The sequence below is a fragment of the Vigna umbellata genome, chromosome 7 (assembly GCF_029865625.1).
Source record: "Vigna umbellata cultivar VRB3 chromosome 7, Vumbellata_1.0, whole genome shotgun sequence".
Taxonomy (NCBI): domain Eukaryota; kingdom Viridiplantae; phylum Streptophyta; class Magnoliopsida; order Fabales; family Fabaceae; genus Vigna; species Vigna umbellata.
Window position 1 is genome coordinate 32,569,508 of NC_142171.1, and position 27,612 is coordinate 32,597,119.

At 38.4% G+C, this 27,612-nt stretch overlaps 1 protein-coding gene and 1 long non-coding RNA gene across 2 annotated transcripts; both read left to right on the forward strand.

The window, feature by feature from the left end:
- Positions 1 to 642: 642 nt before the first annotated feature.
- On the forward strand, positions 643 to 1,781 carry LOC148195759 (uncharacterized). The gene is made up of 2 exons (XR_015780973.1): positions 643 to 983; positions 1,278 to 1,781. It is a non-coding gene; the product is annotated as an uncharacterized LOC148195759 (long non-coding RNA).
- A 9,673-nt stretch (positions 1,782 to 11,454) lies between these two features.
- LOC124824315 (5-methyltetrahydropteroyltriglutamate--homocysteine methyltransferase 1-like) lies at positions 11,455 to 26,844 on the forward strand. The gene is made up of 12 exons (XM_047296736.2): positions 11,455 to 11,646; positions 12,763 to 13,116; positions 13,363 to 13,450; positions 13,669 to 13,796; positions 13,874 to 14,265; positions 14,348 to 14,511; positions 14,592 to 14,672; positions 25,127 to 25,293; positions 25,387 to 25,492; positions 25,592 to 25,842; positions 25,931 to 26,132; positions 26,220 to 26,844. The coding sequence occupies exons 1-12, from the start codon at positions 11,540 to 11,542 to the stop codon at positions 26,586 to 26,588; spliced, it is 2,409 nt and encodes an 802-aa protein (XP_047152692.2). The 5' UTR covers positions 11,455 to 11,539; the 3' UTR covers positions 26,589 to 26,844.
- The last annotated feature ends 768 nt before the right edge of the window (positions 26,845 to 27,612 follow it).

Here is a 27,612-nt window from a genome sequence, read left to right on the forward strand (position 1 = left end):
ATATAAAATGTTTGAAAATATAATTTTTTATGCTGTACTAATTATGTTATATAACATTATTATCAATTATATACGATAAAAATATAATTTTTAATTTTTAATAATTATTAATAGACATGTTTTTATATTATATAAAATAAATAATTAAAATAATAAATTAAATTGATTAATTTAAATTTTAATATTTCATAAAGTAATTTATTGAAATTTATTATTATTTTAAAATGTATTATTTTTGTTTATCAATATTTTATAATATTTTTATTTTAAATAAAACACATCTTTTAAAACTAATTTATTCTTTAAAAATTTATTTTAAAAATCAAACTATTTTTAAAAATTTATTTTCAAAATATATTAATATAAAACAATAATATATCACAATAAGGTACATTTATTTCTCATCGGTTTTTCTTAACCCAATGAATCATTAAAGTGTTTTTTTTCTTCTAAACTCACAATTTTATTTCTTTAAAACCAATAAAATCCACTTCTAAATATTTTTAAATTTTACTTTAATTGTTACCAAATACATTGATAGTTTGATTCGGTTTAAGTACTTCATTGCAAAATCGTAACTTTATTTATGAATCATGAGAATAAATGTTATATGTAAGGAATCGTAATTTAAAAAAAAAAAAAAAAAAAAAAAAAAAAAAAAAAGACAAAACAAACGGGGAAGGAAGGAACGAGCGCTGGAAAGCGCCAGTTTTGCTGGCCATAAGGGACAGCAAACGTTGCTTCCATTCCCCATTCAAAAACAAGAAAAAGAAAATAAAAAGGGAGTATGGGGGTGGAAATCATTCCTGCAAAACTGAGAGAAGGTGAGGTGGGGAGCTGCTGAAGTGCAAGGAGGCTTTGGTGCTGCATCTGGAGGAGTGGAAGAGTGGCAGCAAGTTCTGGGAAAGAGGAGAAGTGGAGAACTTTTGAAGTTGGAAGGAGATCAAACCCTTTGGAGATAAATTCAAGGAAGTCTTCAAGAGGTAAGGGGTGCTAGATTTTTCGTTTTGATTAGTTAATCTTAATGTTTTTGTAGAAATCTAAAAGCTTTAGAGTTAAAAATGGAGGTTTTTCTGGTTTTCTGGAAAACCTGTGATTCTGCAGAATCTGCAGAATCGCGTTCGTCCAATTCGGTTTCAAATTGGACGTTCGTCCAAAACTAGACGAATTGAACGTTCGCCCACTTCGATTTGAACGCTCGTTTTTCTTTAGCCTGACGAGCGTTCGCTCATGCTTTCGCTAATGCGTTCGTCCTAACAGTATATGACCAAATATAGGTGGGTTTCTGAGCGTTCGTTCATATAGTGGATTAACGAGCGTTGGTGATCAGGATTTGAGTAGAGGGCGTCTGTGTGCGCCTGTGAACGTTCGTTCATTTTCCGGGTAAGGGAAGCTTATTTGATTTAATTCATGTTGTGTGCTTCGTTTGAACGTTCGTTAATTACTGTATGAATATATTGCATGATGTGCTGTGATTTGAGTTGCATGAACGTTCGTTATTTACTGAGTGAAAAATGATATATGACTAAGTTTACGTATGTTGTATGAAATATATGAGATTTGGATGATATGGATTATATGAAGATTGTAAATTGTACCATGACATGAACGAATGGAATTTATGAACTTGTATAATGAGAAACGAACTGAAAAATGGATTTTTGTAAGAATTTTCCCTATGAAAATGCACATCTGTACTGAACAGTCATTGACCGTTCGGTTTTTATCTTGTTTTGGAGGAGCGTCCTCTTATCTAAAACCTATGCTTGAGCGTTCGTCCATATATTAAATTGAACGTTCGTCCTAATCTTCTATTGAACGTTCGTCCTAATCTTCTATTGAACGTTCGTCCTAATCTTATATTGAACGTGCGTCCTAGTCTTATACTGAACGTTTGTCCAAGTTGGTGTTCAGTCTTTTATTGAACGCTCCCTCTAATAGGCGCTCGGTCTCACACTGAGCGTTCGTCCAAATTGGCGCTCGGTTTTGAACTGAGTGTTCGTCCAAATAGTGCTTGGTTCTGAACTTAGCGTTCGTCCTAAAGGGTGTTCGGTTTATACTGAACGCTCGTCCTAATGGTGCTCGGTTTTGAGAGGAGCGTTCGTCCTAAAAATGAGGCTCAGTCTTATACTGAGCGCTCGCTCTAAATGGTGTTCGGTTTTATTGAAATAGCGTACGTCCAACTTCAGATTTGCCACGTTCGGTCATTTATTTAAAATTCACGAGCGTCAGTTCATTTAACTGATTCTCAAGGTAATAACGTTCGTCCCAATGAACTCGGTTTCTAAGATTAGCGTTCGTCCTTTAGGGTGTTCTGTTTTAGACTGAACGCTCGTTCTAAAACAGGGGCTCGGTCTTAGATTGAGCGCCCACTCAAAATGGTGCTCGACATATACTGAGCGTTCGTTCTCTGATTCGAACGAGCGTCCTTTGGTCCCGTTTCCAGCGTTCGTCCTCGGCCTTATTGGGGACAGAACGTTCGTTTTTTTTAGTCTACAAAGAAATGATGAAAATAAATATGAAATTATAAAGGTTGAGAATATATGATATGAAAGCAAATTGTGACTTCTGAACGAGCGTTCCAGTTAGGGACGACTCATTGATGAATAGTAATTTTGGAAAGTATACGAGATGAAATGAAAATATGATTATTGAACGAGCGTTCCAGGTAGGAATGACTCAGATAAATGTTGAAATTCGTAAAGTATGACTGTGGGAAGTTAATGCTGGCTGTTCAATCCTGATATTCCGTGAGTGATCGTCCTCAAGTAGAGGCGCACGTCATGCGTGGGAATGGCAGGAGGTCGTCGTCCTTAGAGGTACTTTGGACGGACGTACTAACCTCGGGTGGCAGCTGATGAGAATGCCAGTTACCACACCACCCGGGTGCACGAACGCCTGTAACTACGCAGAATTCATACAGTCCGGACAGTCAGTCGTGTTGAGTTTTATTGAGTAAGTACGTTGAAGTGTATTCTTATGTAATGAATGTGTATGTTGAAATATGCATGTGTGATGAATGGTTTATTTGAAATTGTATGTTGATGCATGAGTTAAATTAAGTAAGCTTACCCTTTCGTTTCCTTGTGTTGTCTATTGTCCTTGTACGTCCGTCTTGTCAATGCAATGATCATCCGTGTGGATGTGAGCAGAGGGAGACGAGCGTTTGGAAGAGGCGCTGAATGAAGAGAACCTGGTTGATGTCGAAGTGAAGACCGAGCAGTGAGGCGCTCGGCCAGTTATGTAGCCTGTATTAGAATGGTCGTTCGACCATCTTGCCTTGTTATTTTGATAGACCATTCAATATTTGTGCCGTGTAAACCGTTCGGTCAAGTTTCGTGTACGTTCGGCTTTTTCATTTGTAACTTTGAAGACGTGCGGCTTTGCGCGTCTGTTTTGTTATTATTGTAAGACTGTACTCAAGGACATTCGTCCTTGAGCGTTGTTTTGTTTTTAGTTGGAAAACTGTATCGAAATATTATTAAATGTGATTTTCTGATTTTATGGCTTATGCTGTATTTTTGGGATGTCACATTAGTGGTATCAGAGCAGTTTTGTTCTTTTAAGGACACTGTAGGTTATGAGTACACTGTGTTTTTGCTGTGTGCTTAAATTGCGTTTAATGAGTTATTTTCGACTCTTTGAACAGGACTAACGTTCGTTCTTTTCTCCGTTCCAAAGAGTCAATGGCACCTAGACTTCCTCCTCCTCCACCACAGACCAATGAACATGATGTGCCCAACAACACCAGATTGTTGGAATCGGTGATCGAAAGGCTACAAGAGCAGAATGCTGTTCTGATGCAGCAAAACGCGACTAATTCACAAAATCTCGAAGCTGCTCGCGCTAATTCTGAAGCGACCCAAAGGCAACTGATGGAGATTCTTGCAGCTACTAGGGGTACGCCAGGAGCATCTGCTTCAAACACTACTCATCAGGCTGAGTGGAGTTTGGAAAATTTCTTGCAGCATCGTCCTGCAAAGTTTGATGGGAAATGCCTTCCTGACGAAGCTGATCAGTGGATAAGGGACATGGAGCAGATCTACAATGCCAAGCGATGTCCAGAAGACAACAGGTTAGTGTATACTGAGTATCTGCTGACTGGGGAGGCAAGTCACTGGTGGACAAGCGTTAAGATGATACTAACAGAAGCTGAAAGCCTTATTTCCTGGGAAGTGTTCAAGGAAAAATTTTATGAGGAGTATTTCCCGGACAGTGTCCGTTTCGGCAAAGAAGTGGAGTTTCTCCAGTTGGTGCAGGGCAATATGTCTGTTTCTGAGTACACTAACAGGTTCAAGCACTTGGTCCGTTTCAATACCATGGCTACCAGTGAAGTGTGGCAGTGCCGGAAGTTCGAAAATGGGCTGAGAAGTGATCTAAAGGTACTAATCTCCAGCCTTTGCATTAAGTCTTTTCCTGCCATGGTTGAGAGAGCAAAAGTGTTAGAAAAAAATGTGGCTGAAGTAGAACGACTGAAGAAACAACAACAACCAACTAGAGGGCCAATCATGTCCAGGCCTAATCTGAATCGGAATAGGTTGCCATATGCTCGCCCAGCACAACCATCTAATTCCCAGGCTATGGTTGTTGGTGGCCAGTCTGGACAGCACGGATCAGTCAAGTGTTTCCAATGCGGAGGACCACACTACCGGTCGTCTTGCCCTCAGTTATTGGGAGTAAAGTCCTGCACTCGTTGTGGAAGAAATGGTCATATAGAACGTGAGTGTAGAATGGGCGGACGAGCGGCAATGAGGCCGCTAAATGCTGGGAGGATGCAACAGGATCGGGGTGGACGAGCACAAGCTGTCGGTCGAGTGTATGCGATCACGGGCGCCGAAGCTGCCAGCTCAGGTACGCTCATCACCAGTACTTGTTTGCTGTTTGGAATGCCTGTTTGTGTATTGTATGATTCGGGGGCAACGCACTCCTTCATTTCGAAGGCGTGTGTTGAGAAATTGGGATTAGCCGAACGCGAGATGCAGTTCGACTTGGTAGTATCAACCCCAGCGGCTGGTGAGGTTAGGACGTCTACTGTATGTGTTAAGTGTCCTATAGAGGTTGAGGGGCGAAATTACAAAGTGAATCTCATTTGTCTACCCTTGAAAGATTTAGAAGTAATCTTAGGAATGGATTGGCTGGCTGCCAATCGCATTCTCATAGATTGCGGTGCAAAGGAATTGGTGTTTCCAGACGAGTATGAAGTGGATCTATCTGTGACGCTCGGTCAATTGAAAGAAGACATCGGGGATGGTGCCAGTTGTTTCCTGATCATGACGCATTCAGACGAACGAATTGAAGATTTGAATCATGAGCGACCGTCTAGTAAATCGAATGGAGGACGATCAGTCGTGGATGAATTCCCTGATGTATTTCCTGACGAAGTGCCTGGATTACCTCCTCCACGCGAGGTGGAATTTACTATCGACTTAGTGTCGAATGCTGGACCTATCTCTATTGCACCCTATCGGATGTCGCCAGCAGAGTTAGCTGAACTCAAGGAACAGATTGAAGAGTTAATGGATAAGCAGTTTATCAGACCAAGCGCATCACCTTGGGGAGCACCAGTACTCTTAGTGAAGAAGAAGGATGGCAGTTCTCGTCTCTGCATAGATTACAGGCAATTAAACAAACTGACTATCAAGAACAAGTACCCTTTGCCTCGGATAGACGACCTGCTAGATCAATTACATGGCGCGGTCATATTTTCAAAGATTGATTTACGGTCGGGATATCATCAGATTCGGGTGAAGGAAGAAGACATCCAGAAGACAGCCTTCCGATCTCGATACGGACACTACGAGTATGTAGTAATGCCGTTCGGTGTGACAAACGCCCCAGCAATATTTATGGACTACATGAATCGTATCTTCAGACCGTATCTAGACAAGTTCGTGGTCGTCTTCATTGATGACATTCTTGTCTACTCCAAAAGCTATGAAGAGCATGAGGATCACTTGAGGATCGTTCTAGGCGTGCTAAGAGAAAAGGAGTTATATGCCAAATTCTCTAAATGTGAATTCTGGATGAAGAAAGTGCCATTCTTGGGACATGTGGTTTCAGCTGAAGGAATCTCAGTAGATCCGGCTAAAGTAAGAGCAGTACTGGAATGGGAGAGTCCACGCTCAGTTACCGAGGTTCGTAGTTTTGTGGGACTCGCGGGATACTATAGACGGTTCATTGAAGGATTTTCCAAAATAGTAGCTCCGCTTACTCAGCTGACCAGAAAGGATCAACCGTTCGCTTGGACCGATCGGTGTGAAGGAAGTTTCCAGGAATTGAAGAATAAGTTAACAAGCGCCCCGGTACTGGTCATACCTAACACGGCTAAACCCTTTGTGGTATATTGTGACGCGTCTCATCAGGGTTTGGGCTGTGTACTCATGCAAGAAAAGAGGGTGGTTGCGTATGCTTCTCGACAACTGAAGGTTCACGAGAAGAACTACCCAACTCACGACCTGGAATTAGCAGCGGTCGTCTTTGCTTTGAAGATTTGGAGGCACTACTTGTATGGATCAACTTTCCAAGTATTCAGTGATCATAAGAGTCTCAAGTATCTTTTTGATCAAAAGGAGTTGAATATGAGACAGAGACGTTGGCTGGAATTCTTGAAGGATTATGACTTCGAACTACTTTACCATCCGGGAAAAGCAAATGTTGTAGCAGACGCTTTAAGCAGAAAGGTAGTTCACGTCTCCTCCATGATGGTCCGAGAGTTAAGTTTGGTAGAGAGCTTTAGAGATCTAAGGTTACAGTTCGACTTGGAACCGAATGTTATTAAATGTTGTACTCTTAGAATCTCCAGTGACGTATTTGACCGGATCAGAATGAAGCAGCGAGAAGACGAAGAGTTGGTGAAGATCTTGAACGCACTCGGTACAGATCAGGCCAAGGAGTTCAACACGGGAACAGACGGTTGTCTACGATACATGGGTAGGACGTGCATTCCGAATGATGGTGAGTTGAAAAGGATGATTCTTGAGGAAGGACACCACAGTCGTCTTAGCATACACCCTGGTATGACTAAGATGTATCAGGACCTCAGGAAGTCGTTCTGGTGGCCGGGAATGAAGAGTGATGTTGCACGTTTTGTGGCATCATGCTTAACGTGTCAACGAGCCAAGGCTGAACATCAAAGGCCAGGCGGTCTACTTCAGCAGTTAGAGATTCCGGAATGGAAGTGGGACGGCATTGCGATGGACTTCGTGACCCACTTACCTCGAACTGTCAGGAATCATGATTCCGTGTGGGTAATTGTGGATCGACTAACGAAGAGTGCTCATTTCCTAGCAGTCAATCTGAAGATGTCCATGACGAACCTGGCTAAGCTTTACATCAAGGAAATTGTTCGTCTACATGGAGTTCCGTCTAGCATTGTTTCAGACCGAGACACGAGATTTACTTCTCGGTTCTGGCGATCATTACAAAGTGAGCTCGGTAGTAAACTCCATATGAGTTCGGCTTATCATCCTCAGACGGACGGTCAGTCCGAGAGGACCATCCAGACGCTTGAAGACTTATTGAGGACGTGTGTTCTAGATCACATGGGCGTTTGGGATGAAGTCTTACCTTTGGTAGAGTTCACCTACAACAATAGTTTCCAAGCCAGCATAGGAATGGCTCCCTTTGAAGCTCTGTACGGTAGGAAATGCCAAACGCCATTGTGTTGGTTTCAGGAAGGGGAAAAAGTGTTAACAGGACCAGAGCTCATTCAGCAGACGACTGAGAAGGTGAAGTTGATTCAAGAAAGGCTGAAGACGTCCAGGAGTCGACAGAAATCCTACGCTGACAAGAGGAGAAGACCCTTGGAGTTCGATGCAGGAGATCATGTTTTCCTTAGACTGCATCCGACCACGGGAGTTGGGAGAGCCATTCGACCCAAGAAGTTGTCTCCCAAATTCATCGGACCTTATCAGATCTTGAGGAAGATCGGGCCAGTTGCGTACGAGTTATCTTTGCCGCCTCAGTTATCAAACTTGCATCCAGTCTTCCACGTTTCTCAACTTCGGAAGTACGTATCCGACCCTTCTCACATATTAGAGTTAGAAGATATTCGTCTTCGTCAAGATCGTACATTGGAGATGCAGCCGGTACGCATTGAAGATAGCAACACCAAATACTACAAGAGGAAAGCAGTCAGATTGGTGAAGGTCGTCTGGGATGAAAAGACGGGTGACTCTACATGGGAAGTGGAAGATGCCATGAAGGATTTGTATCCCCACTTGTTTCAATAAGCCAAATTTTCGAGGACGAAAATTTTTGTTGTTGGGGAGAATGTAAGGAATCGTAATTTAAAAAAAAAAAAAAAAAAAAAAAAAAAAAAAAAAAAAAGACAAAACAAACGGGGAAGGAAGGAACGAGCGCTGGAAAGCGCCAGTTTTGCTGGCCATAAGGGACAGCAAACGTTGCTTCCATTCCCCATTCAAAAACAAGAAAAAGAAAATAAAAAGGGAGTATGGGGGTGGAAATCATTCCTGCAAAACTGAGAGAAGGTGAGGTGGGGAGCTGCTGAAGTGCAAGGAGGCTTTGGTGCTGCATCTGGAGGAGTGGAAGAGTGGCAGCAAGTTCTGGGAAAGAGGAGAAGTGGAGAACTTTTGAAGTTGGAAGGAGATCAAACCCTTTGGAGATAAATTCAAGGAAGTCTTCAAGAGGTAAGGGGTGCTAGATTTTTCGTTTTGATTAGTTAATCTTAATGTTTTTGTAGAAATCTAAAAGCTTTAGAGTTAAAAATGGAGGTTTTTCTGGTTTTCTGGAAAACCTGTGATTCTGCAGAATCTGCAGAATCGCGTTCGTCCAATTCGGTTTCAAATTGGACGTTCGTCCAAAACTAGACGAATTGAACGTTCGCCCACTTCGATTTGAACGCTCGTTTTTCTTTAGCCTGACGAGCGTTCGCTCATGCTTTCGCTAATGCGTTCGTCCTAACAGTATATGACCAAATATAGGTGGGTTTCTGAGCGTTCGTTCATATAGTGGATTAACGAGCGTTGGTGATCAGGATTTGAGTAGAGGGCGTCTGTGTGCGCCTGTGAACGTTCGTTCATTTTCCGGGTAAGGGAAGCTTATTTGATTTAATTCATGTTGTGTGCTTCGTTTGAACGTTCGTTAATTACTGTATGAATATATTGCATGATGTGCTGTGATTTGAGTTGCATGAACGTTCGTTATTTACTGAGTGAAAAATGATATATGACTAAGTTTACGTATGTTGTATGAAATATATGAGATTTGGATGATATGGATTATATGAAGATTGTAAATTGTACCATGACATGAACGAATGGAATTTATGAACTTGTATAATGAGAAACGAACTGAAAAATGGATTTTTGTAAGAATTTTCCCTATGAAAATGCACATCTGTACTGAACAGTCATTGACCGTTCGGTTTTTATCTTGTTTTGGAGGAGCGTCCTCTTATCTAAAACCTATGCTTGAGCGTTCGTCCATATATTAAATTGAACGTTCGTCCTAATCTTCTATTGAACGTTCGTCCTAATCTTCTATTGAACGTTCGTCCTAATCTTATATTGAACGTGCGTCCTAGTCTTATACTGAACGTTTGTCCAAGTTGGTGTTCAGTCTTTTATTGAACGCTCCCTCTAATAGGCGCTCGGTCTCACACTGAGCGTTCGTCCAAATTGGCGCTCGGTTTTGAACTGAGTGTTCGTCCAAATAGTGCTTGGTTCTGAACTTAGCGTTCGTCCTAAAGGGTGTTCGGTTTATACTGAACGCTCGTCCTAATGGTGCTCGGTTTTGAGAGGAGCGTTCGTCCTAAAAATGAGGCTCAGTCTTATACTGAGCGCTCGCTCTAAATGGTGTTCGGTTTTATTGAAATAGCGTACGTCCAACTTCAGATTTGCCACGTTCGGTCATTTATTTAAAATTCACGAGCGTCAGTTCATTTAACTGATTCTCAAGGTAATAACGTTCGTCCCAATGAACTCGGTTTCTAAGATTAGCGTTCGTCCTTTAGGGTGTTCTGTTTTAGACTGAACGCTCGTTCTAAAACAGGGGCTCGGTCTTAGATTGAGCGCCCACTCAAAATGGTGCTCGACATATACTGAGCGTTCGTTCTCTGATTCGAACGAGCGTCCTTTGGTCCCGTTTCCAGCGTTCGTCCTCGGCCTTATTGGGGACAGAACGTTCGTTTTTTTTAGTCTACAAAGAAATGATGAAAATAAATATGAAATTATAAAGGTTGAGAATATATGATATGAAAGCAAATTGTGACTTCTGAACGAGCGTTCCAGTTAGGGACGACTCATTGATGAATAGTAATTTTGGAAAGTATACGAGATGAAATGAAAATATGATTATTGAACGAGCGTTCCAGGTAGGAATGACTCAGATAAATGTTGAAATTCGTAAAGTATGACTGTGGGAAGTTAATGCTGGCTGTTCAATCCTGATATTCCGTGAGTGATCGTCCTCAAGTAGAGGCGCACGTCATGCGTGGGAATGGCAGGAGGTCGTCGTCCTTAGAGGTACTTTGGACGGACGTACTAACCTCGGGTGGCAGCTGATGAGAATGCCAGTTACCACACCACCCGGGTGCACGAACGCCTGTAACTACGCAGAATTCATACAGTCCGGACAGTCAGTCGTGTTGAGTTTTATTGAGTAAGTACGTTGAAGTGTATTCTTATGTAATGAATGTGTATGTTGAAATATGCATGTGTGATGAATGGTTTATTTGAAATTGTATGTTGATGCATGAGTTAAATTAAGTAAGCTTACCCTTTCGTTTCCTTGTGTTGTCTATTGTCCTTGTACGTCCGTCTTGTCAATGCAATGATCATCCGTGTGGATGTGAGCAGAGGGAGACGAGCGTTTGGAAGAGGCGCTGAATGAAGAGAACCTGGTTGATGTCGAAGTGAAGACCGAGCAGTGAGGCGCTCGGCCAGTTATGTAGCCTGTATTAGAATGGTCGTTCGACCATCTTGCCTTGTTATTTTGATAGACCATTCAATATTTGTGCCGTGTAAACCGTTCGGTCAAGTTTCGTGTACGTTCGGCTTTTTCATTTGTAACTTTGAAGACGTGCGGCTTTGCGCGTCTGTTTTGTTATTATTGTAAGACTGTACTCAAGGACATTCGTCCTTGAGCGTTGTTTTGTTTTTAGTTGGAAAACTGTATCGAAATATTATTAAATGTGATTTTCTGATTTTATGGCTTATGCTGTATTTTTGGGATGTCACATTATATATATATATATTAATGTCAGTCTATTATGATATTATTTGTATTAATATTATGATTAAAAGTCATAAATTTATATATAAATTTATTAGTTAAATCTGATTTTGATTTATGTTTGTTTAATAAAATGGTAAAAGTTAGAAAACATGACAAAAATTAGAGCGATGAGAATCAAAATAAAATATTAGTGATAATAAAAGAAATAAAAAAAATTGTTTTGGGGAAACAGCTAGATTATTACTTGTATCAGTACCGAGAGAAGTAAGAAGAGAGAGGAAGATAAAAATACAGGTGAGAGAGCGAGAGAGAAATTGCGTGCACAGTGAAGTGAATAGTATAAATGTACAAACTCTCTGTTCAGTGTGTGGCACCGTTTACCTTCTCACTTTGCACTCTCTCTTACTCGTCCTCTTCTTTTCGCTTCTCTATTCGTTCCACTTCTTCTCGGTTCGTTCTCTTTGGTTTTCACTTTCAGTTTTTAATGATTATTTTATGTTTTTTCAGCCATTTTCATCATGGAAAGAAGTGGGTCAATTTAACTGAGACTCTGATTTTTGAGCTTGCCTTCAAAATTTGGTTTTGATTTATCTGGGGTTTGAATTTGATGTTCAAATGAGCAACTTAATGCCCTCCCTTCTCATGCTTAGCGCTTCCGACTTTTTTTGTGTGGGTTATGAGTTGCTACTAAGCCTGATTTTGTGAACCTTGTAGTTTGTAGTCGGCTGAAGTTGGTAAGTTTTTTAATCACTGTGTTCGCCGTGCCCTTTTGGTTGATTGGTCTGTATCTCCTTCTTAATAGAATAAGAGGATTAGCGAGTCCAAATCAATGGTCTTCACTGTGTGTTTGATTTTTTGTTTGTTGAAAACTGTGTTTGTTTTGATCAGTTAAATAATGTTAGATGTCTTTATATTCTAAAATGCAGATTTTGTTGCTCTCTATATGCTGTTATCGTTGGAATTGAATTTAAATTAAAGAGTTCTTCTAAGTAGTAGGAGGGAGTACAAGTGAGATTCGGTCAGGTTATAGAAATTGAATTGAAGACAATAGAAAGATTTAAGTGTAGTATATCTTTATATTTCATAAGATTTAAGGACAATGGCTCAAATGACTGGTAAATACTTATATTTCATGATGGACATTCCGATATTTATTAATTTGTTAATGTTATACAATTAGAAAGAACACCTATGAATATAATCTTGAGGTAATAAAAGAATTGTTCATTTTTTTGTGCATAAAGGACTAAATATTGGATTTATATGCTACAATTTAATCGGTGAAAATTCTCATATCAGGGGTATGGTGTGGATTTAGTTTCCAGTTAGTTCATTCGCCTTTATGGGGTAAGCAAATAAACAATCTGATGAATGTTTTGCTAAATTCAGATTCCAGGATTAGATGTTTTACTGGAGGTGTAATGTCAATTATAGTCGTCTCACATCTATTTGTATTCGGGCCACAATCAGAGAAACCTATCATGGATAACCACATGCTACATTCTAGCATTCCTCTTCGTTTGTAACTGTATATTGAAATTTTGGATTTGAATATTGCAATGACAGAGCAATGGCATCTCATATTGTTGGTTATCCACGAATGGGACCCAAGAGAGAGCTTAAATTTGCCTTGGAATCCTTTTGGGATGGAAAGAGTAGTGCTGAGGAGCTGCAGCAGGTTGCTGCAGACCTTAGGTCAGCTATCTGGAAGCAGATGGCGGAAGCTGGTACAAAGTATATTCCAAGCAACACCTTCTCATACTATGATCAAGTGCTGGACACAACAGCCATGCTCGGGGCAGTTCCTGCTAGATATAATTGGAATGGCGGGGAGATTGGGTTTGATGTTTACTTCTCAATGGCAAGAGGGAATGCATCCGTACCAGCTATGGAAATGACCAAGTGGTTTGACACCAACTAGTAAGTCAAATCATCCCTCTCAATTTTTGAGTTTTACATATAGTTTGATTAATTACGATTGATATGAAAGGTGTAAGTTAGTGTATGATGGAGATTTTGGTGGGGACTTTGAATGACTGCAGGAACACACACATTCGCTCACAGTTGACACTGTAGTTGATTTAAATCTATTAATGCAAAACTTAATATGGCAACTGTTTTGGTATTTGTTTAGTTCTAACAAACTTATTATCCCTTATGGTACAGTCATTACATTGTTCCTGAATTGGGTCCAGATGTTAAGTTCTCATACTCATCCCGCAAGGCTGTGGTTGAATACAAAGAGGCCAAAGTTGTAAGTTCTAAGATAGATTCATCACAACTATCCTAGATTGATCTGAAAAGTTCATAATAAACCTCTGTAGACTGTGGGGTTAGAAGAATTTTTACTACCTTAACTGTTGACATATTACAAAGGTCTCTGATATGCAAAGAATGTTAGTGGCCAAAGGGAGAAATAAATTATTAATTTCATTCAATGATGCTTATAACCTTTGTCTTTCTAATATGTAGCTGGGAATTAATACTGTACCTGTGCTTGTGGGTCCTGTATCCTACTTGTTGCTGTCAAAACCAGCAAAGGGTGTTGATAAGTCATTTTCCCTTCTTTCTCTAATTGACAAGATCCTTCCTGTCTACAGGTATGGTCTTAAAGTGCTCATATGTGCTGGAATTGTATATCAATGTTGCTTCAATCATACATCGTTAAATATTTTAGGGAGGTTGTGGTTGAACTGAAGGCAGCCGGTGCTACTTGGGTCCAGTTTGATGAACCTACCCTTGTGAAGGATCTTGATGCCCACCAGTTACAAGCATTTACTCATGCCTATGCAGAGCTAGAATCAAGTTTATCTGGTTTGAATGTTCTGATTGAGACATATTTTGCTGACGTTCCTGCTGAAGCATACAAAACTCTCACCTCGTTGAAGGCTGTTACTGCATATGGGTTTGACATTGTTCGTGGAACAAAGACCCTTGATTTGATCAAGCAAGGATTTCCATCTGGAAAATTTCTTTTTGCTGGTGTTGTTGATGGAAGAAATATTTGGGCCAATAATCTTGCATCTTCTCTGAACACCTTGCAGGCACTTGGGGACATTGTTGGGACTGGTACTTGTTGTCAATTAACATTATTATTGACGTATATTCAGCATACCAGAAATTAAATCTGAACCATCTTTTACTTTTGCAGACAAGGTTGTGGTTTCTACATGCTGTTCTCTTCTTCACACTGCAGTTGATCTTGTGAATGAGACCAAGTTGGACCAAGAGATTAAATCATGGCTTGCATTTGCGGCACAAAAGGTTGTTGAAGTAAATGCCTTGGCCAAGGCATTGTCTGGACAGAAGGACGAGGTACATCATACCGATGGAATTGAAAACTTTTTGTTACAAACCTAAGTCATTTTGTTTTTTTATGGCCTATCTTTTTGCAGGTTTATTTTTCTGCTAATGCTGCAGCCTTGGCTTCAAGGAAGTCCTCCCCAAGGGTGACAAATGAGGCCGTCCAAAAGGCCGTAAGTGCTGATTTAGATTTTCAATTTGGTTCTTTTACTTTTGAGGATTATTTTAGAAGATAAGTATGCAAAATCATCACTATTGTTGAAAGGACTAGTGACAAAACAGGTCACAGAGGATGTGATCGCTTTGTTACTATGTTGAGAAGAGAGAAACTTAGAGGGAATATAATGATTTCCTTGTGTTAGGTACATGCATGTAATCTTATAGCAAAGAAAGTATATAATACTAAGGAACAAAACTAATATCTAATAATGAGAAATATTTGGTAAGATATTTCTCTATCAAATCATATCATATTGTCCTATTTAATGTAATCAAACCATATCTCTAACATAGTCAACTCATATCCCTAACGCTATAACTAAAGTTGAAGCATATTTAACATATCATTTGAAACAAACTTGTTATAAATGTCATCAACACAAGATCCCTTGAGAGACTACGTAAACATGCTTGCCAGGTAGCTGACAAAGTAAATAATGACAAAGCTAGTAGATATTTCTCAGACATGACTTTCTATCTTTCAAGGTGACAATTAATCTTCAATATGCTTCTTCCTTTCAAATCATAACACTCCCTTTCAAACTGACATATATATATATATATATATATATAAATCTACTTGAAAAGGAGTGTTAAATATATGATTTGAAAGGAAGAAGCATATTGAAGATTAATTGGCTTGAAAAGAGAATGAATTTTATTATTATCATTCATATGTATTACATTCTCCTTACCTCTATCTAATCTTTTAATCAAGGGAAATAAGGAAACAGTATATTGAAAATTAATCTAAAAGATCCTACAAATATTTTCTATAATTAGGAAGATTCTATGGATATTTTCTCTAATTGGGAAGATTTTCGTCTAATTACAACATCTCCCTCAAGTTGATAAATGAATATCAATCATTCCTAACTTGCCTACAAGATCTTGAAATCTACTCGGAGGGAGTCTTTTGTAAAATTAGCTGCTATCTGATGTTTTCTAGGAACGTGAGTTTTAATCACAAAGCCTTTGTCTAGATTATCTTTGATGATTCCTATCATGTACTGGATTATGGGGAATGTTCATGGCAGACTTATTGTCACAGTGTAGTTGCACAGGGTTGTCCACCTTGACTTGAAGGTCATCCAAAATGATTTTCATCCAGAGTCCTTCACACATTCCTTGAGCAAGAGCTTAGAATTAAGCTTCTACACTAGAACGAAGTACTCTATCCTGTTTTTTGCTCCTTCACGTTACTAGACTATCTTCAAGGAACACACAATACCCAGAAGTAGATTTTTTGTCAGTAATAGAACCTGCATAGCCAACTTCAGAATATATTTTCATAGTCAATGTGTCCTCCCTTTTGAATAATAGCCCCTTTTCTGGACTTGACTTTAAGTATTGGAGAATTTTGACAACTGCTTACATGTGTCTCTCTTTTGAATCATGCATAAATTGGCTCACTACAATAATTACATAAGCAATGTATGCCCTTGTGTGTGATAGATAAATCAATTTTCCTACCAATCTTTGATATCGGGCCTTCTCTACAGGAGCACTTTCTTCACTTCCAATTATGTGATTCTGTTCTATAGCTATGATTCTGTTCTATAGGATCTGTTGAGGTTCTACATCCCAACTTTCCTGTTTCTTTGAGGAGATAAGTACATATTTCTTTTGGGAGATGAAAATTCCATTCTTGGAGTAAGCAACCTCTGTTCTAAAAAAATATTTGAATTTTCCTAGGTCTTTCATTTCAAATTGGGCTGCCAATTTTTCTTTTAACATGTATTTTTCTGTTTCATCGTCTCCTGCAATAATCATATCTACATAGACAAGCAATAAAGTGAGTTTACCAGTAGAAAAGTGCTTTATGAATAGAGTATGATCTCCTTTGCTTTGTCCGTATCCTAAGGAAACCATTGCTTTTGTAAATCTTCCAAACCATGCTTTAGGGGATTGCTTAAGGCTATACAGTGCTTTCTTTAGGAGGCATACCTTGTTTCTTTCATTTTTCACTTCAAAACCTGGGGAATTCTCCATGTACACTTCCTCTTCTAGATTTCCATGAAAAAGACATTCTTCACATACAATTGGTGTAAGTCCCATCCAAAATGAGCAGCCAAAGTGAGAACAACTCGAACTATATTCATGTTTTCCACTGGGGCAAACGTCTCCTCATAGTCAATCGCATAGGACTAGGTATATGCTTTTGCCAACAATCTAGCTTTATATTTTTCTATTGTCCCATTTACCTTATGTTTCAATGTGAATATCCATCTACATCCCACCGCCTTCTTGTCTCTTGGCTTATCAACAATCTTCTAAGTTGAATTTCTTTCTAATGCATTCATCTCTTCTTTCAAGGCTTGATTCTATTGTTCAGGTTTCATGGCCTCTTGGATTGGGGTAGGAATTTTTGTGGCATCAATGGCAGAAAAAGTTTTTGTGCATATTAAAGAGATTGTTAGTACAAACATACTGAGAAATAGGATATTTAGCACATGATTTTCTCAATGTAATGGGTAAATCCTCAGTAATACTTATCTCCTCATTGTTATCTTTAGGGATCCTCTTCTTCGGATTAGACAATTATTCTTGCTCGAGAGTTAAAGTGAGTTGTTTTCTTCTTTCATATTTTTTGCTAAAAGAAAATTGTCTTCTACCTCTTCCTCACTATGGACTACGGTAGCTTCATTGCTTAGATCTTGAGCATCCTTCAAAGACAAACATGGCAATGACAAGAAGGAGAGTTCATCCACCTCAAGTGCATTCTCCCCCTAAAGTGGTGGGCTGATATAAAATGATTGTGTTTTATGAAAGGTGACATCCTTGGTGATAAAGACATGACAACTCTGAGAATGATAAGATTTGTACCCTTATTAGAAGGATACCTAATAAAGACACATTTAAGAGCTCTGGGATCTAATTTACTACGATTAGGATGATGAAAGTGAATAAAAGCAATACATCCAAAGACTCGACTAGGTAAACTCGTTATTAGGGGGAGAAGGAACAAAAGACAATTGAGACCTATAGGACTAATGCCATTTAAGATACGGGTGGATAACCTGTTGATGAAATATGTGGCAATTAACACGGCTTCGCCCTGGTAATTTGTTGGAACAAACATTTGAAAAAGAAGAGCTCTAGTTACTTTAAGAAAATGACAATTCTTGCTTTCTGCAATCTCGTTTTGTCGAGGGGTGTTTACACATGTTAGTTCATGAACAATACCATTATGAGACAAAAATTTGAGAAATTCATGATTCACATATTCAATACTATTAAAAGCCGTGATTCTTTTGATATTTTTTCCAAATTGATTGTGGACAAGACGAAAAAAATTAACAAAGATTTGGAAAACTTTTTATTTATTTTTCATAAGGTATGTTCACGTGACAGGGGTACAATCATTAATAAGGGTAACATACCATTTGGTTCCGGAAATAGATTATATGACGGGTCCCCAAACGTTAGAATGAATTAAATCAAATGGAGAAATACTCTTTTTATTACTAATAAGATAAGATGCACAATGATATTTTGACAACTGACAAATATCACAATTAAAAGACTGAATAGACTCTTTGGTATACAAATGGAGAAATAAGGACTTGATAAGATTGAATGAAGGATGCCCAAGCCTTTTATGTGTAACCATATTTGGAAATTTTCCCACGTCTCATATGTAACTTGTTTTTGAATCATGATTTTTGTTTTGCTTTGGTCATCGGACTCCGACATATACAACCCAATTTGCTCCTTAGCAGTTAAAATTGTCTTCCCGTGACAAGGTCCAGAAAAACACAATAAGTTGAGAGAAATGTTACAATATTTAAATCCTGTATTAGTTTTTGCATAAAGATAAGACTATTGGCTGATTGTGGAACATGTAAAACATCCTTTAATACAATAGATGAGTCAAAAATTATATTTCTAGAGCATCACAAAGCCATCTCCATTTCAGTGTTCTAGCCCCATTCAACATACTACCATGTGTCAATGGCATCATTGATTGTATGCTCTTGAGATGTGGCCTAATGTCGTCCTTCAATCCCAAAACAAAATAGGCAAAATAATGATTGTCAGGAATGAGATACTTGAGCAACCAAATACTCAAAACTCTTGGTATATTCTTCTACGTCGCATGTTGTTTAAGCATTGTAAGTTACTCATAATTACATCCCTCTCACCATCCTCCATATCTCTCCAACTAGGCTTCCTTCAATTGTTCCCCCGACAAATCTTCATTGTCATTCACTAGAGAATTAAAGAAATGAATGGCGCCTCCCTCCATGCACAATTGTGCTAAACTGATCTTCACCTCCTCACTAGTTTCCTGCATTTTGAAATAAATTTCTGTTCTAGTAATCCAGCTAGCAGGATCTTCACCATTAAACAGGGGAAACTCGATCTTCTTGATTGACTGTCATAATTCCTCCATTGCATCCCCCTAAAGGGGGCATAGCCCAGACCTCGAAACACTATTTCTTCGAGCCCACTTACTCGTCTCATTCCTCTGCTCTTTTTTGTGAAAGGCTAAGGGAGATCGACTCCATCAACTTTGTTTGTGCCTCTGCTTGAACCTTAAGCTCCTTAACCGACACTTTCATCTATGACACTGGAGCCTCGAAACAGTTCGCTCACGACTCCATGTTATCCTCCTTTACTAATTCTTCAATCTGTATGGTGGTTTGCTTCTTCCTCCCTTTTGGCATCCACTAAGGTCACAAATCCGATAGGTTAGACCAAATTGATGGAAACCAAAATATTACAAAAATATAACAGAACACATAGGTAATGGGAAAGTATATGATATTATTGAAAAGCTGGGAAAATCAAAAGGAGTGAGACTCCCATTCCAAAGCAGAGCTCTTAAACAGAGAAATTAAGATGATTCTCTATACCCCAACACCTCTCCTCCTTTCTCTCTCTCCCCTATACCCAATAACGACATTCCTCTTTCTCTCACCCTAACAACCTCTAATAACCTTAAGAGATTGACCCTACTACCCTTGCCAGCTCAGCATCTTGCATATTGCCTTTCTTCCTTCTCCTCATATACACTTTCCACTTGTTAGGGTCCGTGTCCACCTAATGAGTGGGCCAATTGAAAAAATCATGACTAACACCATAAAGACGTGTATCATTGGTATATAATAATTTGCTGTGTTCCTAGATTTCAAAATATGTTTCGTAGGAACAATTTTTTTTTTAAAGAAGAGTGAAAGGAACCCTTGAGAATATTGCATAACTGAGCATCAATTTTCAACCAATGGGTAACCCTAGGAAAATCAATAAATGTCACGTTCTGAGTAATATGATCAACATACCCTTAACTCTTAACCCAAAGTTTAATGTTTGATGTGCAAGTTGCATAATTAGTGGCATCTAACTTATCAATTGATAAATGCACATTGACATAGTTCGTATATATCAACGGGTCAGACGTACTAGTAACAAAAGAGAGGTCAGAAGCCAAGAACAAGAAAGAGAGAGTAAAAACCTAAAACGCGAATTAGGCCCAATCAATAGAACCAGGCCAATCTAAATAGAGGAGGTTGCAACGAGTCCAACGAAAGTGGTTGATGTCGGAGAGAACGACACACGTGTTGCCATAAGCGGCTAGAAATTTCTCGGCTTGTGATAGTGATTGTGATCATGATGTTGAGATCCAACGTAGAAGAAACAGGTGTATCATTAATGGGTTTACTAGGTACACACAAAAGTGTGGTACAAGTTGAAGTCAGTGGGAATAATAGGTGAACCCAAAATTTGATAACAGATAATAGTATGAAGAACTTTGACCGTTGTCCTGTTTCTTGGGCAGGAGTAGAGGCAAGAGGAAAAAGGCAAAAATTCATTAAATTCATGGAAAAGAGCATGAATTTTACTCATATAATTAGCCACAGAGTTCTAATGCCGAGGAGCAAGAACATTAAAAAGATAAAGACAAACACCATAAAGACGTTGAGTATCATTGGAGTTGAAAATAGGACTGATTTTATTATTCAGAATCATAAAAAATACATTCTCATATCCTCTATTTGTAACAATGTAATTCTCCTAAAAATGGAAATAGGAAAACTAGGTAAACAAAATAAAATAGAAAATTATATATTTATTTTCTCTAATTAGGAAGATTCTAAAGATATCTCTTCTAATTACAACAATTGGTATATAATAATTCGGCTTTTTCCTAGATTTTGTAACATCCCAAAAAAATATAGCTCTAAACTCTATTTAAAAGTTCTTACATTTACAATGAAATAGAACAGTTAGAGGAAATAAAGCTAACTTAGAGTTATCCTAAAATAACCATAAATTTAAAACTTTACAGAAACCTATACTGAAACAAACCACAAGAACCAACCGAATGGTAATACAAGCAGGGTATTACACCGAACGGTCCAACACTAATACAAAAATAAGAATAAGACCAATCGGTCTCACTCTAACGGAAACCATCCTCTCCTGCCAGCGCCTGCTCCAGAGAACTCTCAACACCTTCTGTTCACACCCACAGGGTAATCATTCCAATGACAAAGACGACCGAACGAACAACATGACAAAACAGGAAAATAAGGCTAAGCTAATGTAATTTAATTAACCATGTTAACATGCAATTCAGACAAACATATAATACAATCATATTGTGAGAAATAGAGAAGATTGGGAGAAAATATCCCTTGTGTGTTTAGCATACACATAGGGTAATTTATTTATATTGTAAGATATGGGCCAATGCCCTTAATACAGAATAGGCTGAGCCCAAATAACAGAAACACACATCTTAACATCTAACACATTATAACCGACAACTTTTACTCTGACTGTCCGGACTGTATGAATATGTAGCGATGCCCGTTCGTGCACTCGTGGGTGAATTAACTGGAAACACCCTCAGCTGCCACATGAGGTTAGCCCGTTATCCCTCACCTTAGGTCAAGGTAAACATACCGCCCAGGCTAGGGCCTCCTGCTATTCTCACAACATGCCTCACCATTCTCTACTTGAGAATTGGTGACCATGAGAATGTCCGGATAAACGCCAAAACTGAGCTTCCCATATTCATACTTTTACCATATTGAAACCACCACTGAGATTCATACTTTTATCACATGAAACCACCACTGTGACATTCCTCCTTGGAATTCTCTTTCTCATCACATTAGAATATCATACCATACTTAATTACCAACATGCTTCCTCATCCATAACACATTTAAGTAAAATCAAACCGAACAGTAAAACAAACACCACCCTTGATCACAACCGAACGGAAAAGATAACCTTAGTCTATGAACAAGACCGAATGGCCGAACACTCTCAATATGTGAATATATGACCAAACGGTCATGTAAAGAGTAAAACTCAATCATGAGCCGAACGTCTTTGAAGCTGAACGCCAGAACAACCGAATTCTAAAGCTAAAACCGAACACTTGAATCTTAGACCGAACCCTTATGATTTAGAACGAATATTAAAGCCTTAGACCGATCACTATTTGCTTAGGCAGAACACTATTGGCTTAGGCCGAACACTATTGATTTAGACCGAACACTTAGAGCTTAGACCGAACACCAATACAAACCAAGTATCAGTACAAGACCAAGCACTACCGAGACCGAGCGCTAACACTAGCATAACTGCAAATACAAGACCGAGCGCTTCTGAAATCGAGTGCTGGTAAATGACCGAGCACTACCAAGACAGTATGTGACCGAGCGGTCATTAACAATTAAGGCCTATAACAGACCGAACGCAGTTTAAATTCAAGAGCCATGACTAGACCGAATGCTATATTCAATGGAATATTAACACAAGACCGATCGGTCATTAACTAAGAATCCACAATATCAGAACTAAGTTAAGACCGAGCACCAGATAAAGCCGAACGGTCAATTAAAGACCCTCAGCGAACTACATAATTTTGCAGAATAACTGCAGAATTATGATATGAACACCAATCCTTACCAATTTCACTACATTCTCCCAACTTCTAATCCTCCAAACGTATATCATATACATCACTACACATTAATTAAGAATATCTAAGTCTTTCTAACATCATTAAGAGAGTTTCATCACAGATTTGAGAGTCAATTCTGCAGAATCATGAACTCAATGACCGAGAATCAGATTTCCTAGTTTTTGGCACATTTATGAGTGAATTAAGAATTCTAACAAGTCTTTAATCAACTTACCCAGATTTCCCATACAGACCAAACTCAAACCGAACACAATTTCCCCATTTTCACTACCACACTTCCTTCCAATTTCACTCGGCCACTGAATCATAATCATGCAGAAACACAATCATCATAAACACATCATCAATATTCCACACCAACAACACCGAACACCAAATCATTCAGTTTCATATACATGCAACATCATCAAACAACATTTTCATACATCAAAACTAAGTAATTAAATTATCTAGCTTCCTTTACCTCTTAACTGGACCGAACAACTTTACCACTTCAGAAATTTGCTCTTAACACCAGACAATCTCGAGAACCTACAGTTCGTCGATTTGCAGTAATGGACCAACCCAAAATACCAGAAAAAGTGATTAGAAATAAGAAGCTGATGAACACATGCAACCAGAAATGTGGCTTGCATGTGTCAGAAAGTTTCAGAATCCTACAAGAACCCCAGAGATTGAGACTTACCCGTTCTAAACGAGACTTTGATCGGTGAAAATTGAAGTTCTTGATACCAGGGCTGATTAAGTGTGGTCAGATGATTGAAAAGATGAAATGAGATGAAGAATTTGTAGAGAGAAGGAGGAGAAAAGAAGAGACTTGAGTATTAGAGAGGTACAGATTCTGAGAAAATGAGATGAGCTGCGGTTTGGAAAGTTCTATAAAATGCTCAATCTCTTTTATTTGAGACATCTGTCCCTCCCTTCCACATGTCATTTTCAGGGTTTGACAGATTTCAAAACATGTTTCATAGGAATGAAAATTTTGATTTAAAGAAGAGTGAAGGGTACCTTTGAGAACAATGCATAACTAAGCATCAATTTTCAACCAATGGGTAACTGCAACGGAATCAATAGTTGTCACGTGCTGAGTAATATGATCAACATACCCCTGACTCTTATGTCAAAGTTTAAAGTCTGATGCCAAGTTGCATAATTAGTGTCATCTAACTTATTTGTTGGAAGTCCCACATCGACTAGAGATAAGGCCAAAATATAATATATAAGTGAGGTGCAAACCTCACCTCATAAGCCGGTTTTGTGGGGTTGAGTTAGGCTTAAAACCCACTTACTAACATGGTATCAGAGCCATGGTTAGAGCCTATCCTAGCGAGTTCTATGTGGGCATTCTATTCTTCTATTCCACCAGCTATCGGGCCGTTATCGGACCACCCAATTTCTACTATCACGCACGAGATGTCTATACCTCGGCGTGAAGGGGGTGTGTTGGAAGTCCCACATCGACTAGAGATAAGGCCAAAATATAATATATACGTGAGGTGCAAACCTCACCTTATAAGCCGGTTTTGTGGGGTTGAGTTAGGCTTAAAACCCACTTTCTAATATTATTAATAGATAAATACACATTGACAAACTTAGTGTATATGGACGGGTCAGGCGTATACACTAAGTAAAAACCTAAAGAGGCCCAATCAACACATCCAGGCCAGATCCAAAGAGGAGAGGTTTTGACGGGTCCAAGGAATGTGGTCGGCATTGGAGACAACGGCACATATGCTGCCATGAGTGGCTAGAAAATATGGCAGAAGCAAATTGTGATCGGCACGTAAGAGTGTGTCTAGACTTTGATGGTAGCGATCTTGACGGCGTTGTGGTCGCTTGGTCGAGACGGGCAATACCATGGTCATCGGTTGAAATTGATGCTTCAATGATGGTGACAGTGGCGGCGATGGCGGCGGCTCTAACAGTGGTGGCGACAGATCTAATGACGGGGGGCAATTATAGTGAGTAGGGGCGACAAACTTTTTGCTAACAAACCTTAGGCTCTAGATACCATGTTGAATATAGTGAAAAATTATGAATGAGATTAATCTCTCTTGTGTTGAATATACACATAGGATATTCTATTTATATTAGAAGAAATTTTGACTATGTCCAAAATACAAATAAGGAATAATAACAAATTAATTAAAGATAAAAGATGAAGATAAGATATACAAGATATCTAATAATCTAACAGGATGTAATTGCTTTTGAAAATGATATTGATGAAGTAGAAAAAGAAACGTTTGAGGTTGTTGTGGGTTTGCAACAATGATTAATGAAAGAAAAACAAGGTTTGATATTGAGGATGATGATGTGGAAATTACAATAGGAAAGACTAAAGAGGAGGATGTGAGTGACAGTAGAAGTAAGCTCACGGGCCACAATTAATCAACTATTCAGAACCTGCAAAAGGAAAGACCAACCAATTTTAGAAGGCTTAATATTTTTTTTTTCCCTCAGGCTGCAGCTCTGAAGGGCACTGATCATCGCAGGGTCACGAATGTTAGTGCCAGGTTGGATGCTCAACAGAAGAAACTGAATCTTCCTATTCTTCCAACCACTACAATTGGATCTTTTCCACAGACTGCAGATCTCAGAAGAGTTCGCCGTGAATTCAAGGCTAAAAAGTGAGTATTAAGTGTTCATTTCCTGCTACCTGCCAAATCCAACTATCATTACAGTATGAGATTTAAACTGCCATATGATTACTTTGTGAATAGGATCTCTGAGGAAGATTATATCCGTTTCATTAAGGTGGAAATTAACAATGTTGTGAAGCTCCAGGAAGAACTTGGTATTGACGTCTTGGTTCATGGAGAGCCTGAGGTGTGTGTAGATGATATTTGTTATTATTCGTAGTTTAATAAAAACTTCTTTCTGAAGTAAAATATACTTTCAAATTGTTGAAAAATCTTGGCAATTTAGAGGAATGACATGGTTGAGTACTTTGGTGAGCAATTATCTGGCTTTGCTTTTACTGCCAATGGGTGGGTGCAATCATATGGATCTCGATGTGTCAAACCTCCCATCATTTATGGTGATGTGAGCCGCCCCAAGCCCATGTCTGTTTTCTGGTCTTCAACAGCTCAAAGTTTGACCAAACGACCTATGAAAGGAATGCTTACTGGCCCTGTTACTATTCTGAACTGGTCCTTCGTTAGAGATGACCAGCCAAGGTATGAAAACATTTATTGCTACCGTGCAGGTTTGAGTAATAGTTTTGCTGGATATCTGTCTTACTTAACTTTATCTATTTGTTATTAGATTTGAAACATGCTACCAGATTGCTTTGGCTATCAAGAATGAGGTTGATGATCTTGAGAATGCTGGTATTACTGTCATCCAGATTGATGAGGCTGCTCTAAGAGAAGGTTTGCCGCTGAGGAAGTCTGAGGAGGCTTTCTATCTAAACTGGGCAGTTCACTCATTTAGGATTACCAACTGTGGTGTGAAAGACACCACTCAGGTTCAGCTTCATTTCTCATGTTCTGATAAGTACTAATGTTTAGTAACTTGATTTATTAATATTATAATATACTGTGATATTTAATAGATTCACACTCATATGTGCTACTCCAACTTCAATGACATCATCCACTCAATCATAGACATGGATGCTGATGTGATCACCATTGAGAACTCCAGATCAGATGAGAAGTTACTTTCAGTGTTCCGCGAGGGAGTGAAGTATGGTGCTGGCATTGGTCCTGGCGTTTATGATATTCACTCACCAAGGATTCCACCCACAGATGAAATTGCTGAGAGGATCAACAAGATGCTTGCAGTTCTTGAGAGCAACATTCTGTGGGTCAACCCAGATTGTGGCCTCAAGACACGCAAGTACACTGAGGTCAAGCCTGCTCTCACTAATATGGTTGCAGCTGCCAAACTTATTCGTGACAGGTTAGCAAGTGCCAAGTGAGTTGAGAATGAACATGTGAGATGTACTCATGTCGGGAAACTCAACCTTTCTATTTCTAATAATGTCTTCATACAAGATTTTGTCCTATCTTCTGTCTTCTCCCATCTATCTTTTCTGCTCTAGTTCTAGGTAACTAGTTTCAAACATATACTTTTCTAATTATTTACATTGGGATCACAAAAGAATTTGGATGCAGAAGGGTGGTGACTTTCTTAAGATATTCAAATAAAAACTTGTGTGAGGCTAATTATATTTTTGTCTGTTTTCATTAATAATTTTTTTAATATAATTATTATATTATATTTCAATTTATTAATAATACAATTAAATTTATTATTAAAATAAATTTAATAGGAGAATATATAGTTGTAATATTTTTAAATCAGTAATGACATTTTAAGATATTAATATGCAAAAATTGGAATATAACTAGAGTGTTTCTGGTGTGGTGTGATTTGGTTTTTAGATAAACATACATCTAAACTAAAATAAAATTTAGGTCGGCTCTAAAGAAAAACAAAATTCAAATCAAACTAAAATTAAAAAGCATAAAAATATAACATCAAGTCAAAATAAGTTGCGACCCAAATTGTACAAAATTTTTATAAAAGTGGTGATCTAAATTACAACTCGATTTGTCATTTCTTCTGTTTGTCGTGTTTTTAAAATGTTTAATTGTAATTATAATTTGTTATTTCTATTTTACTTTTGAATAATCTATTTTTATTTTCTCCTTTTTTTTCTAACAATTACACTAAAGTAAAATAAAATAAATTACATAAATTATAATAACTGTTTCAAAATTATCCATGTATTCCTTGTTCCTACTTAACCCGTGTTTTGCAACAATTATCCCAAACTAACCTTTCTTTCAATCCAGCATTGTCATTCTACAATTCTATCAATGAACACTTTTCTAGATGCTATCTTTGTTGCTGCATTGCTTAAATTCTTGAGAAATGCACCTAATTATTAGTCATATGACCATAATTTTTATGAAAGCTGGTGGGCATGTGACATCCGG